The 17311-nt window shown below is 42.3% G+C and overlaps 1 protein-coding gene across 4 annotated transcripts in view; it reads right to left on the bottom strand.

Annotated features, from left to right (window-relative positions):
* Nucleotides 1–1874: 1874 nt before the first annotated feature.
* Nucleotides 1875–17311, bottom strand: part of src.L (SRC proto-oncogene, non-receptor tyrosine kinase L homeolog) — a 30023-nt gene continuing 14586 nt past the window's right edge. The window contains exons 4-13 of one of the 4 annotated variants that reach the window (XM_018241202.2): nucleotides 10128–10142; nucleotides 9901–9999; nucleotides 8810–8913; nucleotides 7698–7847; nucleotides 6919–7074; nucleotides 6635–6826; nucleotides 6463–6539; nucleotides 6227–6380; nucleotides 3554–3685; nucleotides 1875–3469 (exon numbers count right to left, since the gene is read on the bottom strand). In XM_018241202.2, coding sequence (XP_018096691.1) covers nucleotides 3261–3469; nucleotides 3554–3685; nucleotides 6227–6380; nucleotides 6463–6539; nucleotides 6635–6826; nucleotides 6919–7074; nucleotides 7698–7847; nucleotides 8810–8913; nucleotides 9901–9999; nucleotides 10128–10142 — 1288 coding nt within the window. In that variant the 3' untranslated portion in view covers nucleotides 1875–3260. 4 annotated transcript variants of the gene reach the window in all.

The following is a 17311-nucleotide window of genomic DNA, read 5'->3' on the forward strand; positions in this document are numbered from 1 at the left end:
TAATCAAAGGAGGGCCCCAGAGGGAACTAAATAATGGCAGCCACCAGCCAGGATCTCCCCACTTAGCAACCATGTTGGCAAGGAGAGGGAGAATTCTACCTAGGTCAAAAAAATAAAACAAAATACTTTCTGCTTAAAACCACTGGGGATTACCCAGAGCTCTACCTTCTAGTGCAGGACAAAAAAAATGTTTTTAGAGGAGGAGCCCCGTGGATACACTGGGAAGGAGGAGCTCCAGAGTTTTGTTTTTGTCCTGCCTCTAGAGGTGTCCAAGTTTAATTTCTAAACACCTGCACTAACAACCTAAGGAACAGAATTACTTTTAAAACATAGCACAGCTCAGTATCCGACTTTCTGAATTATGGCACTAACTGTCATATTATGGCAATTAGTGGCACTTGCTGCATACAAAACATAAGGTGGATTTTGCATGTCCTGCGGTTATGGTAAAGACTTTGCAGGTGAGTGTTGTTAGATGATTTCATTGTGTGTGTTTGTTTCTTTAGTCTGGGTGTGTGTTGCTTTTGCAGGTTGGACCCTGGTGTGGCAAAATGCAAGAAACATGGTTAAGGTAAAGAACTTGCAGGTGAGTGGTGTTCCATCATTTAATTAGGTTAAAGGAGTTTACCTTTGAGTTTTTAGTAAGAGGAGTGATGTTCTGAGACAATTTGCAATAGATTTTCCTTTTTTTTTAACTTATGGGTGCTGGGTTATTTAGCTTGATATTCAGAAGCTCTGGTCACTAGGGCCCACATTCCATAGCAACCATGCACTGATTTGAATAAGAGACTAGACTATGAATAGGAGAGTGCCCGAATAAAAAGCTAAGTAATTAATAAAAAGTAGCAATAACATTTGTAGCCTTACAGAGCATTTGTTTTTTAGATGGGATCAGTGACCCCCATTTGATAGCTGGAAAATGTCAGAAGAAAAAACAATAATAATAAAAAAAAAAAAAGTTGCTTATAATTTGCCGTTTTATAACATATAACCAACCCTTTAAGTTTTTTAAGTTTCTTTTGCAGGTTGGGCCCTGGTTCACTGCTCTACATTCAAAGATGAAATCTCATCTCCAGCCATGTGTAGCCTTTCCTCTTGCTTAGTGTATTCTGTCCTTTAGGGCTCTTACTGACGAGCGTTTTTACCTGCGCTCCCCTGCGTTCCGTTTTTCTGCGTCCAGCCGCAGGGGAGCGCAGGAATAGACGCATTACATTTTTTCCAATGGGGCTGTACTCACACAGGCGCGTGTAGGCGCCGAACGCAGGTTGAGACGCAACATGCTGCATTTTTCCTGCGTTCGGCGCCTACACGCGCCAGTGTGAGTACAGCCCCATTGATCAGTTTGCTTCAGAAACACTACTATAGTTCATATAAACAAGCTGCTGTGTAGCAATGGTGGAAATTAAAAAAAGGCTATATGGCACAGCTTAAATAGTGGATAACACCATTATGTTCTACAGAGCTTACCTGCTGTCTGCTGTGTAACCTGAACCTTTTCTCCTTTGAATAGCTGCCCCCATTGATACACAGCAGTTTATTTATATGAACAATAGTAGTGTTTCTAAGGCTAACACAGCAGTTTTACAAGTGCAGGGCAACACTGCATTATATTTGTATAACTTTCATTTATTGATGTTACTGTTCCTTTAAGAAATGAAAAGTAGAGAGAGCTAAATGCTATTTGAATTGTAGTCACTAGGTGGCGGCACCTGACCTCCCAAAAGTACACATCCCTGCAGGGATTATTTTTGTAATATTTCAATTTTTAAAGAATATAAAACAAAAATAGGATTTGGCCATTTTTCACCAGGTCTTAGGTTTAAATCCAGTTGTTCTACTTTCAGTAATATAAACCACCAATAAGCGACAAAGTATTCAGCTTTAGAGTACTCTCTTTTATTCACGGTACCATGGTTTATTATTATTGCTACGGAGATCAGAATAAGTAGTGCCAGTGTTTAAAGTATTAACAAAATATCCCCCCTTCCCTCTCCCACCTTGTCTATTGAAACCCCATCAGAGAGGCGACCTCTCCTCATCATCCTAGAGACAAATCCGTATCAAAATCCGACAGTGTATCCGGGTAAGCAGTCACAATATAAGGCTTGTACCCCAGTGGTATATAACCATTCGAAATAACAAACAAAAAAAGTCATATATACACATATAGGTATACACTGGTGTATAAGTTAGATTGGCACAGTGAGGGAGGGGGTTAAGTACTAAGAACCGCCCTAAGTGGCAGCATTAGAAATGATGAATTACGCATCAAGGCGGTGGTGGTCAAATGTTCCAATACTTCTTCACCCCCTCTTCAGTTGGCAGTTTGATTCCCATAACTTCCTATCCCTGAGAAAATAAGGGTGGACCCACCCGGTACTGGGTAGGTTCTGCAGTACCTATTAAGGTTCAACGGCAATACTGTGGAACAGCCGTACACGTCACAATATCAAAAAGCCTTTTCTTTCAAATTACATACAATCCCCAAATAAACTCAGATACCCCAACCCCCCAAAAAAAGCAGATGGGAGCTTTTCGTTCCCCTATTGTGGGAGAGTCGTAACTGCAAATAAATGATATATAGAGAACAACAGATGTTTGAAACACTTGGGAATTGTTTTTTGTTGCGGTTTTGCAGTTGACTGACATCAACAGGGGATACAAAATATTATAACTCTACACATCATTAAGGTAGGAGTCCAGTCTGCCCGCCATTAACACATAGGCAGTAGCTCTGCCCAGTAAGCCCACGTGGCAAGAAGATGGAAGACGGTAGCTGGGCCTCAGCCCTCAGGTTAATAGTCTTATAATACTCTAAAACCCAAAACAAATACATTTTCTATTATTTACTGTAGAAAATATGGCAGTTGTTATACGTTCCAGAGCGGAATCTCCATCGAACCCTTCTCATGCACATTAAAGGGTGAACAGTAAACAAAAGGGTAAAAGTGGACATCTGAGCCTGGTATCAAAGAGTTGGCACTATGAAAAAAAAAAATCTTGCCTTTCACGCTTTGGTGGTCAGAAGGGATTGTTACTGCTGAATAACTGGCTCATGGGGCAAGAGATGTGTCTGCACAAAAGTCTTCATAAATAGAACAAAATTTCAGATTCCACTGGGTTGGAAGAATATTAACGGCACCTGATAATACCTGTGCCTTTCCTTGCTACCAATGTTACCATTTCTTTAAGGGAAGGCCATGAAACTCTGAGTCTGTTCTTAAGAGTCCTACAACTGTCTCTTGATTATGAGGCAAAACCTAAAGGTTGTCCCCAGGCTGGTACTGCGGTTCGGTTGCTGTAAAATAGTCCTCCAGGAACGCCTGCAGGTATTCAAAGGTTGGTCTCTCCTCAGGATCCTTCCTCCAGCACTGGAACATCAGATCATGGAGGGATTCTGGGCAATCCGGGGGACAAGGCATGCGGTATCCTCGCTCTACTTGGTCCAACACTTCCCGGTTAACCATGCCTGCAAAATACATGTGCAAGAGAGTGTGGGTATGGAGGGAAGAGGGGCCTGTGAGCGCCAATCAGAGAGTAAACTGGGACTTACCAGGGTAAGGGACCCTGCCCTTGGTGGTGAGCTCGGTCAGGAGAATTCCAAAAGACCAGACATCAGATTTAATGGTGAATCTACCATATAGAGCAGCCTCAGGGGCTGTCCACTTAATAGGGAACTTGGCACCTGCAGGGGAGGAATAAGGATGGCTCGTTATTCTGAACAATTATAGTTATCTATGGAATTACTGTTGGTACATGCACATAGCCTACTACAATACAGTCGGTTACCGTTTATCATTAAAGAATAAGTAAACCTTTCAAAATAAGTGAATGTAAAACTGATGAGGGGGCTATTCTAAGCACTTTTGTAATTTACATTGATGATTTATTTTTATTCCAAGATATCTATCCTAGAGGGCCCTTTCTTCTATTTGCAGCTTGTTCTATGTCTTTAAAGGATAACTAAACCTTTAAAATAAGTGAATGTAAAATTGATGAGGGGGCTATTCTCAGCACTTTTGCAATGTACATTCATTATTTATTTTTTATTCCAAGATATTAAGGGATACATGTACTGTTAATATGAATGAATTTTGTTACAACAGCGCCACCTGCTAGTCAGTTTCCCACCAGTCTGACCACCAAGTAGTCAAGTAAGTTGTCAGGAGAAAGAAAGAGGCTGCTCTGATGTCCTTCTGCTTAGGAATAAAATTATAAACCTTTCTCACATCTTTCCTAAGCAGAAGAACATCAGAGCAGCCTCTTTCTTTCTCCTGACAACTTTCTTGACTACTTGTCAGACTGGTGGGAAACTGACCAGCAGGTGGCGCTGTTGTAACAAAATTCATTCATATTAACTCTACATGTATCCCTTAATATCTTGGAATAAAAAATAAATAAACAATGAATGTACATTGCAAAAGTGCTGAGAATAGCCCCCTCATCAATTTTACATTCACTTATTTTAAAGTTTTAGTTATCCTTTAAAGACATGGAACAAGCTGCAAATAGAAGAAAGGGCCCTCCAGGATAGATTGTAAACATTCTATCTATCGGAAAATGTTTTTTTCCTGTTCCCAAGAGGCTTCTCCTTTAAGGCTTTTATGGAGAGAATTACTTATGGAAAGGGATTTACTGTGCCTGAAAGCAGCTGCAAAAGGAATCAGCTGACCTAACAGAGAGCGGAAGCTTCCACATCAGCTGCTTTAGTCATAAGCACATACAGTAAATTCTACATGGCATCTTAAGCAGATGTTAGTAATAATTTTTCCAGGCTGATGGGGGATTTTTAGACCTGTCAGGTGGGGGAGCAGTATGCTATAAGTACCTGGCAGCTTTCTATAGGTTTGGAGTAATTAATAGGTTTTGGAGCAGGAGCAAATTAACCCTTGCAGTATCAGGCTCCTTTCGCTTACGACATGCCACGGTTTGCCAGTAGATCAAGAGAGAACCCAAAGCAGTAGAAACTGAGGCATGAGCACAATAGTACTGTTAGATTGTTGCTGTAGATGGCCTAATCTTAAATCACGATTAGTGGACTTTACAACAATTATTTTATATTGGTGATAATGCTCTCTAAACTTTTCAAATCCTTCTAAATAATGTATAATGATGCTGCTTGTCACATGGCTCATTGAAATTTGTGTATTACAGGAAATAGTGCCCCTATTTTAACATATGAGGATACTAGAAGCAACTTATAACTCAGCCTGCTCCCTTTATACCGTCACAGTGACTTCTGATATCCTTATAATTTACAGAACGGGATACATAATCCCTTGGAATACATGAGTAAAACTCAGAGTTCCCTTTATTACTCAAGTCTATACCTGAATTCGATTCTATAGTCTCACAACCACTTAGTATAATATTCTTATAATACAAAAGAGCCATGAATATCCTGTAAATGATATCCTTATAAATGGTGCTTAGTGATGTCATTGGTTATAATTGGAGCTTAGTGATGTCATTTCTGCCGCACGACGTCTGAAATTTATGTATTTACAATAAATAAAGTACCCCCTGTTGCAAAATATGAGGATATTAGAAGTCACCTCGGAGTTCCACGACCTGTATAAAAACACTTGGTCTTTTACAAGAGGGGGAACCTTATTCACTATATCATTTACATTAGGGGTACATTATCCCTTATAATACATGAGTGATACTCAGAGTTCCCTGTATAACTCAGACTGCAGTCTTGTGCCTTTATATGGTCACAGAACCACTCAGTGACTTCTAATATCCTTATCATTTAAAGTAGGGGATACATAAGCCCTTCGAAATTGAGTGATGAAAAAAAAGCAGTCCCTGTAGACTTGCACTGTAATTGTTTCCTGGATGTGGTTTAAGCTCTGTGATTATATGTAGCTCAAAAACTCTTTACCAACTTAGTGAAATGGCCCTTATCATCTGAGTTTTGAGGCCACCACTATTTTTTGGTATAGCTGCTATATTTTACTGATGTTGCCTCTCTCTCCAGATCAGCAGTTCAGTTGCATATAATAAACTGACATTCATAGTTTCAACATAGAAGATAATTTGAGATATTCTGTGATATTTTTGTATGTAAAACACTACATTTAGGGGCTAAGAAGTCCTCTAGCATCTACCACACATCACTTAGGGTTGCCACCAAGTAGGTATTTTCCACAGTCTAACCAATAAATCACAAGGCAAGGCTGAGGTTGGTACAGTACAGTAATATATATCGGGAGATTTCTACCTTGACGGGCTGTATACTCATTGTCCTCTATCAGTCGTGCCAAGCCAAAGTCAGCCACCTTGCACACCAAATTCTCTCCCACCAAAATGTTGGCTGCTCTCAGATCCCGATGCACATAATTCATACGTTCCACGTAGGCCATGCCTGAAGCAATCTAAGAAATTTAGAAGTAGCTGAGTGAGTAAAAAGAAGTATAGTTTCGCAACCACTGCCAGACTACGTTGCTCACCACTTACCTGGGCAGCCATATCCACAAGTTGGGGAAGCCTTAGATATCGCCCCATTTCACCCTTCAAGAAATCCAGTAGACTGCCTAGAGAAAGGTGGGGTTATCAAAGATATTAAATGTTAGCATTATTTTTCGATAAAAGTGAGCTGAGAAAACATGTGCTGCAAGTGCCCCCTCACCTTTGCTCATATACTCTGTTACTATGTAGATGGGTTCCTCTGACACCACAGCATAAAGCTGTACCAGCTTCTCATGCCGAAGTTTCTTCATGACCTGTGCTTCCTGCAGAAATGCTTCAGGTGACATGGTGCCAGGCTTCAGAGTCTTGATGGCCACTCGAGTGGTTCCGTTCCAAGTGCCTACAGAGACACCTTTAAATGTGAGAAGGTGACCCCAGCCGTCAATCGTCTTGAGTAAGTAAATCATGCTTTGGGTGTATTTGTTATTACAAGTGTATACTCACCCATCCAAACTTCTCCAAAGCAGCCCTGTCCAAGCTTGAGCTCCAAGCGCAGAGAATCACGTGGAATTTCCCAGGCATCTTTGGACAGGCCCTGAGTTTGGGGCTTGGCAGTGGGACAAACAGCGGTCAGGCGGTGACATAGGCCATCTGCGTGTTCTGCGGAGATGAAAAAGGGCTGTCAGTCACAGTCTAAGCTGTTAAAGCCCAAAGCCACAACACATTCTGCTCTCTAGATCCCACATCACTCCTTGTAGATCTTACATGCCAAGTAACCATACAGATCATACCCATTCGCAGGGACTCTGTAGATCTCACATACCCACAGTGGCCCAAAACAGCTCACATACCCAAAAAGATTCTACAGATACATTCATCTACAGGAACCATATAGATCTCACACATCTCATGTACCCATAGTGCCCCTACAGATCTCACAAATCAATCTACAGAGACCCTATAGATCTTAGGTGTCTACAGTGACCATACAGACATCACGTGTGCATAGCAACCCTACATAGCCACATCCCTAGTGGCCCTAACAAGCCCACAGCAAATTAACAAATTACACACACAAACAATAATTCTGCATATGCCCATAAAGTCAGGGATTTAAGGTTCCACACACACAGTAACTCTTCAGAATCCAGGAGGAAGAAATGACTGGAAGTTGAATTCTTTTTAAATGCAATTTTTCAACCATTTACCAATCACAAACCAGATTCTACATGCCCACCACCTGCCCCTTTAAAGCAATCCCTGTTCCATTTCTCAGTTCTTACTGCTATAGTAGGCCACAAGTTGCTGCAGGCTGCTGAACTGAGTTCGAGACGTGATGTAAAATCCTCCACTGTCTAATTTACGGATCTTGTAATGCTTCACGTTGAGGCCACGACTGGCATCATAGTCAGAGACAGACAAGCAGTATGCACCTGTGGGTAAAAAAAAAACAGGAAAGGGGGTTTAGACTGCTACGGTGGACAGAAAAAAAAACATAAAGGAGGGGGCATTGAATAATTATGGTTTGGATCACAATGCTTTTTTTGGGGGCAAGATGCACTCTTTGCTTTGCCTATTCCTTTAGATTAATGCAAGCCTCTAGCTAATAGAGCATACTGGGCCCATAGTTCAGCTAAAGAGGAACAGGATGGGGGGAATGCACTGAATAGCTTATAGAATACACACATTAGTGCTAAGACGTACACATGTTCCACTCTGGCAGAAGAACACACATGGGAAACAGATTACAGAAGGCCTCAGGCTGAGAACACAAACACTGCATCCTGTTGCTACTGGCAACACAGATATTCACATCACTGACCCACTTACTGCAACCCCCATTTCCCCTCCTCACACTGCCGGGAGCAGGACAGACAGAAAGCAACTGATGAAAAGGCACAAGTCAAACAGAAAAGTGTGAAAAGGAAAGAAAATACAGAGAGAAAAGGCCCTGCCATCTTCCTTTTAGATTTCAATGCCTTTATGCTGACTGAACCCAGTCCCTCTATGTGCAGAGTTGTATCAGATCCTCTAGCTCTTTTGTGTGTCCCATGATGCCACCATCTGACCCTAATTCTGTTTCATTCAACACTAAGCAGGACAAATGCCACAGAACACAGGTTGAAATTCCACTCCTGCCCCCTAAATTAGACTCAATTTAATACACATTCCATTCCTGGCTCGTGAAAATTCCAGACGGCTCCTAAGTATCAGTATTTACTGTCCTGACTCCCTCTCATTCTTCGTGCCTGCTCTTCAACCTTCTTGTTTGGTGGTATCATTCTCCCAAGACACCCGCCTACCCAACACTCACCCAGCTAATCTTGAGACATTTCCCTTTTCATCCCTGTCATGCTCTACCATACAATACTTCCATTTTGGACACTCAGCTCACCTTTGGTAGTTTCGCTCTCTCTGACCAGGAAAGTCCCTCGAGGGTTTTCAAGGCTCAGCAGCAGACGCTCTGCTTCTCGGCGTGTTATCTTCCCCAAATACCACCTATTCCATAAGGCAGAGTTGTGAGAACAGAAGCAGGCATGTGCTGTTTGATGGTGCATGACAGAAAGAGGCAGAAAAAGGGGTTCTGGGAGCTGCACTAATGATAGGGTGGCCTACTGTGAATGGGGATAACCAACTGCACCCCTCTAGGGTGGTAACAGACCAGGTATTAGGATTATCCACAACCTGGACTGGCTCTGTACCCTAGAGAGCAATGTAGGTTGGGTTGGAACAAAAGAAGAAAACAGTCAAAAGGACCCATATGAAGAGCTGCATATACCATATAGACACTCTATGGCCTATACCTAGCAGGACAGCTTTGAGGGGGCCCTAAATGGTAATAAAATATGGAAAAATAAATCTCTTCCACCCTTCCCATCAGTCGTTGATTGCAGACAAATCTGCTGTACTGTGCATACTCTGATCGTGGAGACAGCCACCGGATTTGGCCAAGAATTAATTGGAGATGGAGCTGAGGGATGGGGGGTGTAGGGTACTTGAGGCCTCCACAACTGATTAATGTGCAGTAAAATTGTCTGTGCATGTGATGAGGACTGAAAGAAGACAGCGGTCTGGTGCTGTCCAAAATGTAGCACTGTCCCATAGTCATATAAAAGCTAAGGAAACCCATACAATAAGCATAAAGTCTGTGCAAATAAATAGAATTTTATGATTGTGATTTTTGCATTTATGCATAATGCAAATGCAGCATTCTTGGATCAAGAAGTAGAGGAGTGTGTGTGTGTGTGTGTGTGTGTGTGTGTGCGCGTGCCTGCGTGCGTGTGCATTGTCCTATGGCATAACACTAACCACACAAAAATCAAGAAATATCTATTCAACAATCTAATGCATTGAACTGTTAACCACATTAGCCTGACCTAAAGTTTTATTATATATTGTAGGTATACACTAATTTGTTTTCATTCTAGGAAGAAGTACTGGCTCATTGGAATGCTGAGCAGAAAATGGGAAAATAGGGATACTCACTCTTCAGCCTGAATGGAGTCCGAAGGAGCTACGTAGTTACTTGGAATGTAGCCAGTCTGCCCAGAGCTTAGGGAACGTGCCAACCACCAGTCGCCTTCCCTACAGGCACAAGACAAGACATTAACTATTTCACTCCGAGAGTGTCAGTAAGAAAGAACGAACAGATGCGGGTCCCTGTTAGAGATCTAATATAGCTGCACAAATATGGTCGCTGTATGGTCACATACCTCATGTCAGGTCTCCTATGGCACAGCATGTGAGGGAAAGAGAACATGAGAGGTCACACCACAGCGCAAAAAAGACAACATTAAACTGAAAGAGGAGACACAGAGAGCAAAGAATGATAGGAAAACAGAGGCAAAAATAAAAGCAAGACAAATACTAAAGGAAAGGGTCTGCTGGCAGCAGAAAGATGAAAAGTAAGGAAAACGGATACTATAATATACAGTACTGAGGTCAATATAGTATGGTAATCTGCATGTTCCTACAGTTCTGAGCAAAAGAGCTTAAATGTCATTCTTTTTTGGCTACCCATGAGCTGGGCCATGATGGACTGATACAGTTTGGCAACCACTGATCTACTGATCAACCACTGAATGTGAAGTGAATACAGCAGGTCGTACACTTGGAAGATCCACATTGATGCAGGCAACATCGGGCTGATCTAATCATAGTAGTTGGAGCCCAATGCTCATATCATAACAAAGGTGATACAGGCGGTGAGAGCGAGGACTGCATCAGTGACCAGGCCCGGACTGGCAATCTGTGGGTTCTGGCAAATGCCAGAGGGGCTGTTGTAAGTTGCCACAGACAATTACTAATTTATTGGGCTGGTGAAGGGCTGTTTGGGCCTTAGTTTGGCCTTCTGTGTACCTAAAATGCCAGGGCCTCTCATGTGAGCCAATATGATCCTTGCTCCGACCACATTTTTTAACGTATCCAATCATTATCTATACAATTTTCAGCCAGATATTGGGCAGGGAAGCAAGTCAGAGGGCCAATAAGCTGCTGACTCAGTTGGCAGCTTTTATCAGCCGGTGTATGGCCACATTTAGATATATTCATTCATTCTCCCACCTTAATGGAAAACATCCCAGGCAGGTTTAGCTGAATTCAATTATTTATGCCAAATCTGTAAATTCTACAATATGCACGTCTGTATAAAACGTAAGCACAGAGTTAGTAGACCCTACCTTTTACACACAGAATATAATTATGGTCTATGATACAAACAATGGAATGACATAAATGTAATAAATAACTACAGCCTATGGATAAGGACCTGTAGCCAGAGACTTTCCAGCCTTTACAGAATGCCGAGGATGTCGTTTTGTATCCACTAAACACACAGGTTACCAATCCTACTGTGTAGAAGATGTTAAGACCCTACATAAATAAAGCAAGGGTCTCTGAAGCTGAAAAACACAGCAGCAATAAGTCAGGGTGTTTCAGTAATATCCAGGTCAAGAACCTGTCTGTCAAGCCCCTGTATCACTCAGCAAACATGTCTCTCTGCAATTCAGTACTAGGTCTGCTACAAGTTCAGTAATGCTGACAGGATAATAGCAGCAGGGTACTGGGATTTACATCCAAAAACACAGCAGGTGGATGTTCTAGGCCAGTGTTAAGCTGGCCATAGACGCAAAGATCTGATCGTACGAATCGAGGATTCGTACGATTTTCGAACCGTGTGTGGAGAGTCCCGACATTTTTCGTCCGGCGGAGATCGGTCGTTTAGTCGATCGGACAGGTTAGAAAATTTCTGTCGGCTGCCGATAATATCTCTGCGTGTATTGCCGATCGTACGATTTTCAGTGGGAGACTGTCACTAGCTTTGGTTGGACATAGATATCGTACGATTGCTGTCAGGGGCAGAACATTGCTGATCTGTTCTTTAACTAATCTGACTGGTAAGACTTTGATCTGAATGGTTAGTGGCGGGTCGGGAGATGGGAAAGTCCGATCGTACGACTATTCGTACGATCGGATCTTTGCATCTATGGCCAGCTTTACTCATCCTCAAAGGGACCTATTTATTTTTAGACTTAGATGCTGCCAATCATCATCTTCATTAAAAAAAGAAAAGCAAATTTAATCAAGCCCTATCTATATATTACTATCAATCTATATCTATCTACACACACATACATACAGATCACCTATGATGTTTCGTTGTAGGCCTACTTTAGTCCTCTGTTCTCCTACAACTACTCACCCTCACGTCTTCATTTGCATTTGATCTCCCCATGACTTTGTTTTGCCTCTTTTCCGTATTCTATTGGTATCATTCTCTCTCCCTATTTAAATTCTGTTCTTCCCATTTTTCTTTTCTTTTTTTAATTTACTTTTTCCCATTGTCCCATTCCCTTGTCCCCATTTAATCTGCTATCTCTCTAATCTTCTGACACCATTTGTTTTTGCCCTAAGATACACAGCTTTGGCTTTTGCTTGAGCAAAATAGAACCACGTGGGGATTGGATTTGCCACTCAGTTTTGAAGTAAGCATAATATTTTTCTTATAGATGCAGACATGTCCATGTTTACTGGAAACTGACAGCCATATGTTGCTTGGTTTGCATCTCGTGCTGCTTTTTCAGTTCCTATACAGCAGTACTATGTGAGGGGGGTAAGGCCTGGAGGTCTCTGATGGTACAACCTGGGCCACTAGTAGGACAGGCTATACTAGACAGCTGATTTCTAGACTCTATGGCAGTGATCCCCAACCAGTAGCTCGTGAGCAACATGTTGCTCTCCAACCCCTTGGATGTTGCTCCCAGTGGCCTCAAAGCAGGAGCTTATTTTTGAATTCCAGGCTTGGAGGCAAGTTTTGGTTGTATAAAAACTAGGTGCACTGCCAAACAGAGCCTCAATGTAGGTTGACAATCCACATAGATGCTACCAAATGGCCAATCACAGCACTTATTTGGAAACCCAAGAACATTTTCATGCTTGTGTTGCTCTCCAACTCGTTTTACTTCTGAATGTTGCTCATGGTTTCTAAAGGTTGGGGATCCCTGCTCTATGGGGCATTTATAAAATAATTTGCACTTGAAGCAGAACTTCAGCTTAAAGGGGAACTCCACAAAAACACAACTTAAGCTTTCTGAAAAGTAAACATAATTTCAAGCAACTTTGCACTATACATCAAAAATATGCAGACTTTATATGATTTTTAATGGTTTCTGACAGTTCCCTAAGCCTAGGCCCCTGCTGATCTGGCTGACTACTTTGCTGAGCTGGCTGACTACTGTTACTTTGTATCAACAGCCAGGTGTCCCTAGACTGCATCCTCCAAACCCCACAATTCCCTGCACACATGATTTCAATAAGGAACGGAACATCACAGTGCAATGCATTGTGGGTTATGTAGTTCCTGCATGCTGTCTGTAAGTTGTGGAGAAGTTGTTACAATTTGTAACATCAGTGTTTAGTCCCTCCTTCCCTGCCAGGATTTCAAATGATGCAGAAAGAGAAGAACTGTTAAACAGCTGGATTTCACCGTAGAAAATGGCATTTATTCATACTTTTTGAAGAACCAGGTAACTGTGATGAGTATATTAGGGGTTTCTGTGTTATGTGGGCCTCTTTATCAAATTTTGGTTTGGAAGCCGGAGTTCCCCTTTAACAAATAAGGTTAAAAAAGCTACACTTTATGTTTTAGATTCTGTACCAGCTCAAGGCCATTACAGCCCTATAGTAGTGAAGATCTCTGCCTACAAAAATGCCCTTGGTAGCTTCAAATCTTTTGCTAATGATTTAAAGCACATTGTCTGTATTTCCCACAGTACTGAGCTTAGGGACTGACTCACAATAAAAACAGTATATATAAAATAGAACGTTTAGATAGAAGACTGCTTCCTATTTAATTCCTATTACATGGCAGTATGAAATTGTTTGCATCAGAATTAATCAGCTCTGTAGCATCAATTTGTAAGACAAACACAACCTCATTTTCTGCTAATGTCTTCATGATTGCCGACAACTTTTAGATTATCAACAGAAAGATTGAACTGGGCACGTGCAGTGTCACTGGCTCTCAAAAGTCAGCCTAACAAGATCCAAGATAGAGAGCTCCTTTAAAGGCCTGGATAATTACGGTTATAGGGTTCCAGTACCGATGAGTTGTTACAGCATATAAAAACACAGCATAGTTCTCTTTTAGTCTAACCATGAAGACTGAAATGAGCAACAATGAATATCTGCACCTTCAACTTCTCTAAAGTCCTGTATTTTAAAGAAAAACTCACACTTCCATTGGCCGTGCTCTGGGATTGGTCATTAGAGAAATAGGTATGAAAACAGTTCGTTTTGTCGATTTGATCCAAAGAAAGGGCTTTTTGCAAAAACCGCAACACCCCGAGCAAATGCAATCCTACGAAGCAGCACCCTCAGCAAATGCAATCCTACAAAGCAGCACCCTCAGCAAATGCAATCCTACAAAGCAGCACCCTCAGCAAATGCAATCCTACAAAGCAGCACCCTCAGCAAATGCAATCCTACAAAGCAGCACCCTCAGCAAATGCAATCCTACAAAGCAGCACCCTCAGCAAATGCAATCCTACAAAGCAGCACCCTCAGCAAATGCAATCCTACAAAGCAGCACCCTCAGCAAATGCAATCCTACAAAGCAGCACCCTCAGCAAATGCAATCCTACAAAGCAGCACCCTCAGCAAATGCAATCCTACAAAGCAGCACCCTCAGCAAATGCAATCCTACAAAGCAGCACCCTCAGCAAATGCATCCTACAAAGCAGCACCCTCAGCAAATGCATCCTACAAAGCAGCACCCTCAGCAAATGCAATCCTACAAAGCAGCACCCTCAGCAAATGCAATCCTACAAAGCAGCACCCTCAGCAAATGCAATCCTACAAAGCAGCACCCTCAGCAAATGCAATCCTACAAAGCAGCACCCTCAGCAAATGCAATCCTACAAAGCAGCACCCTCAGCAAATGCAATCCTACAAAGCAGCACCCTCAGCAAATGCAATCCTACAAAGCAGCACCCTCAGCAAATGCATCCTACAAAGCAGCACCCTCAGCAAATGCAATCCCATGAAGCAGCACCCTCAGCAAATGCAATCCTACGAAACAGCACCCTCAGCAAATGCAATCCTACAAAGCAGCACCCTCAGCAAATGCAATACTACAAAGCAGCACCCTCAGCATATGCAATCCCACAAAGCAGCACCCTCAGCAAATGCAATCCTACAAAGCAGCACCCTCAGCAAATGCAATGGTATAAAGCACCCTCAGCAAATGCAATGTTATGAAGCAGCACCCTCAGCAAATGCAATTTTATGAAGTAGCACAATCAGCAAATGCAATCCTACAAAGCAGCACCCTCCGCAAATGTAATCCCACGAAGCAGCACCCTCAGCAAATGCAATCCTACGAAGCACAACCCTCAGCAAATGCAATGGTATAAAGCACCCTCAGCAAATGCAATCTTATGAAGCAGCACCCTCAGCATATGCAATCCTACGAAGCAGCACCCTCAGCAAATGCAATCCTACGAAGCAGCACCCTCGGCAAATGCAATCCTGCAAAGCAGCACCCTCAGCAAATGCAATCCTACGAAGCAGCATCCTCAGCAAACGCAATCCTACAAACAGCACTCTCAGCAAACGCAATCCTACGAAGCAGCACCCTCAGCAAATGCAATCCTACAAAGCAGCACCCTCAGCAAATGCAATCCTACAAAGCAGCACCCTCAGCAAATGCAATCCTACAAAGCAGCACCCTCAGCAAATGCAATCCTACAAAGCAGCACCCTCAGCAAATGCATCCTACAAAGCAGCACCCTCAGCAAATGCAATCCCATGAAGCAGCACCCTCAGCAAATGCAATCCTACGAAACAGCACCCTCAGCAAATGCAATCCTACAAAGCAGCACCCTCAGCAAATGCAATACTACAAAGCAGCACCCTCAGCATATGCAATCCCACAAAGCAGCACCCTCAGCAAATGCAATCCTACAAAGCAGCACCCTCAGCAAATGCAATGGTATAAAGCACCCTCAGCAAATGCAATGTTATGAAGCAGCACCCTCAGCAAATGCAATTTTATGAAGTAGCACAATCAGCAAATGCAATCCTACGAAGCAGCACCCTCCGCAAATGTAATCCCACGAAGCAGCACCCTCAGCAAATGCAATCCTACGAAGCAGAACCCTCAGCAAATGCAATGGTATAAAGCACCCTCAGCAAATGCAATCTTATGAAGCAGCACCCTCAGCATATGCAATCCTACGAAGCAGCACCCTCAGCAAATGCAATCCTACGAAGCAGCACCCTCGGCAAATGCAATCCTACAAAGAAATGCCTTTGGCAAATGCATTCTCACGGACCACATTCAGCAAAAACAGCCCTATGGAGCAGCACCCTCACTTAGTTCAATCCCACACATCAGCCACTAATGATGACTTTTAAAATGAATTTATGAGAGTCGGCATTACAGGAGGCAAATCCTCCCACTGGTTAGAGCCCTGTGATGTGGGACATCTGAAGAAGGATGGATACAGAGCTGTTCTCCACAAGAGACACTTTCACACATTCTGGCAAAATATAATCTATTGGAAGTTGCTTTGATTGGTTTTCTTTAACCCTTTTGGGGCAGCCCAGCGCAGAGTCAATGGCATTGGCATAAAAACACCGCAGCCCAATGCCATTGATTCTATAGTTCCAGGTTTCTGCTCTGATCTAGGGATACATGAATCCATCATTTTTGGAATAGGATAAAAATTTGCCAACAATCAAAGAATTTGTTGCATTCAGTAGTCCAGAGCGTAAACATCATAACTGTGATATCAGCTGTAGTGTTCAGTATAACGGAATCCCTGAGTGTTTTTCCAACAGCGGGAAGGCAAACAACTCTGTGTGACATTAGCCTTGGTATCAAGCCAAATCTTTGCACTTTTTCCAGGATTCAGATTCAGTGCAGCCCTAGTTTGCCCTATGTTGTGTTACCTATTTACGGGAAACACATTAGATGGCAAAGACAAGTTGGCTTCTGCTTGTAGTGGAGAAATACAGATATGGAATCCTTTAGCTGGAAACCCGCTATTCAGAATGCGAAGGCCATTGCTCTTAGACTCGAAATTTTAATTTCTAATGATTTCCTTTTTCGCTATAATAATAATAAAACAGCACCTTGTTCTTGATCCCAGCTAAGATGCAATTCATCCTTAAAGGGGTGGTTCACCTTTAAGTTAACTATTAGTATGTTATAGAATGGCTAATTCTAGTCAACTTTTCAATTGGCCGTCAGTTTTTCTTTATTGTATTTGAATTATTTGGCTTCTTCTTCTTCGGACTCTTTTCAGCTTTCAAATGGGGGTCACTGGCCCCATCTAAAAACAAATGTTTTGTAAGGCTACAATTTTATTGTTTTTGCTACTTTTTATTACTCACT

This window comes from Xenopus laevis, chromosome 9_10L (assembly GCF_017654675.1).
Source record: "Xenopus laevis strain J_2021 chromosome 9_10L, Xenopus_laevis_v10.1, whole genome shotgun sequence".
Taxonomy (NCBI): domain Eukaryota; kingdom Metazoa; phylum Chordata; class Amphibia; order Anura; family Pipidae; genus Xenopus; species Xenopus laevis.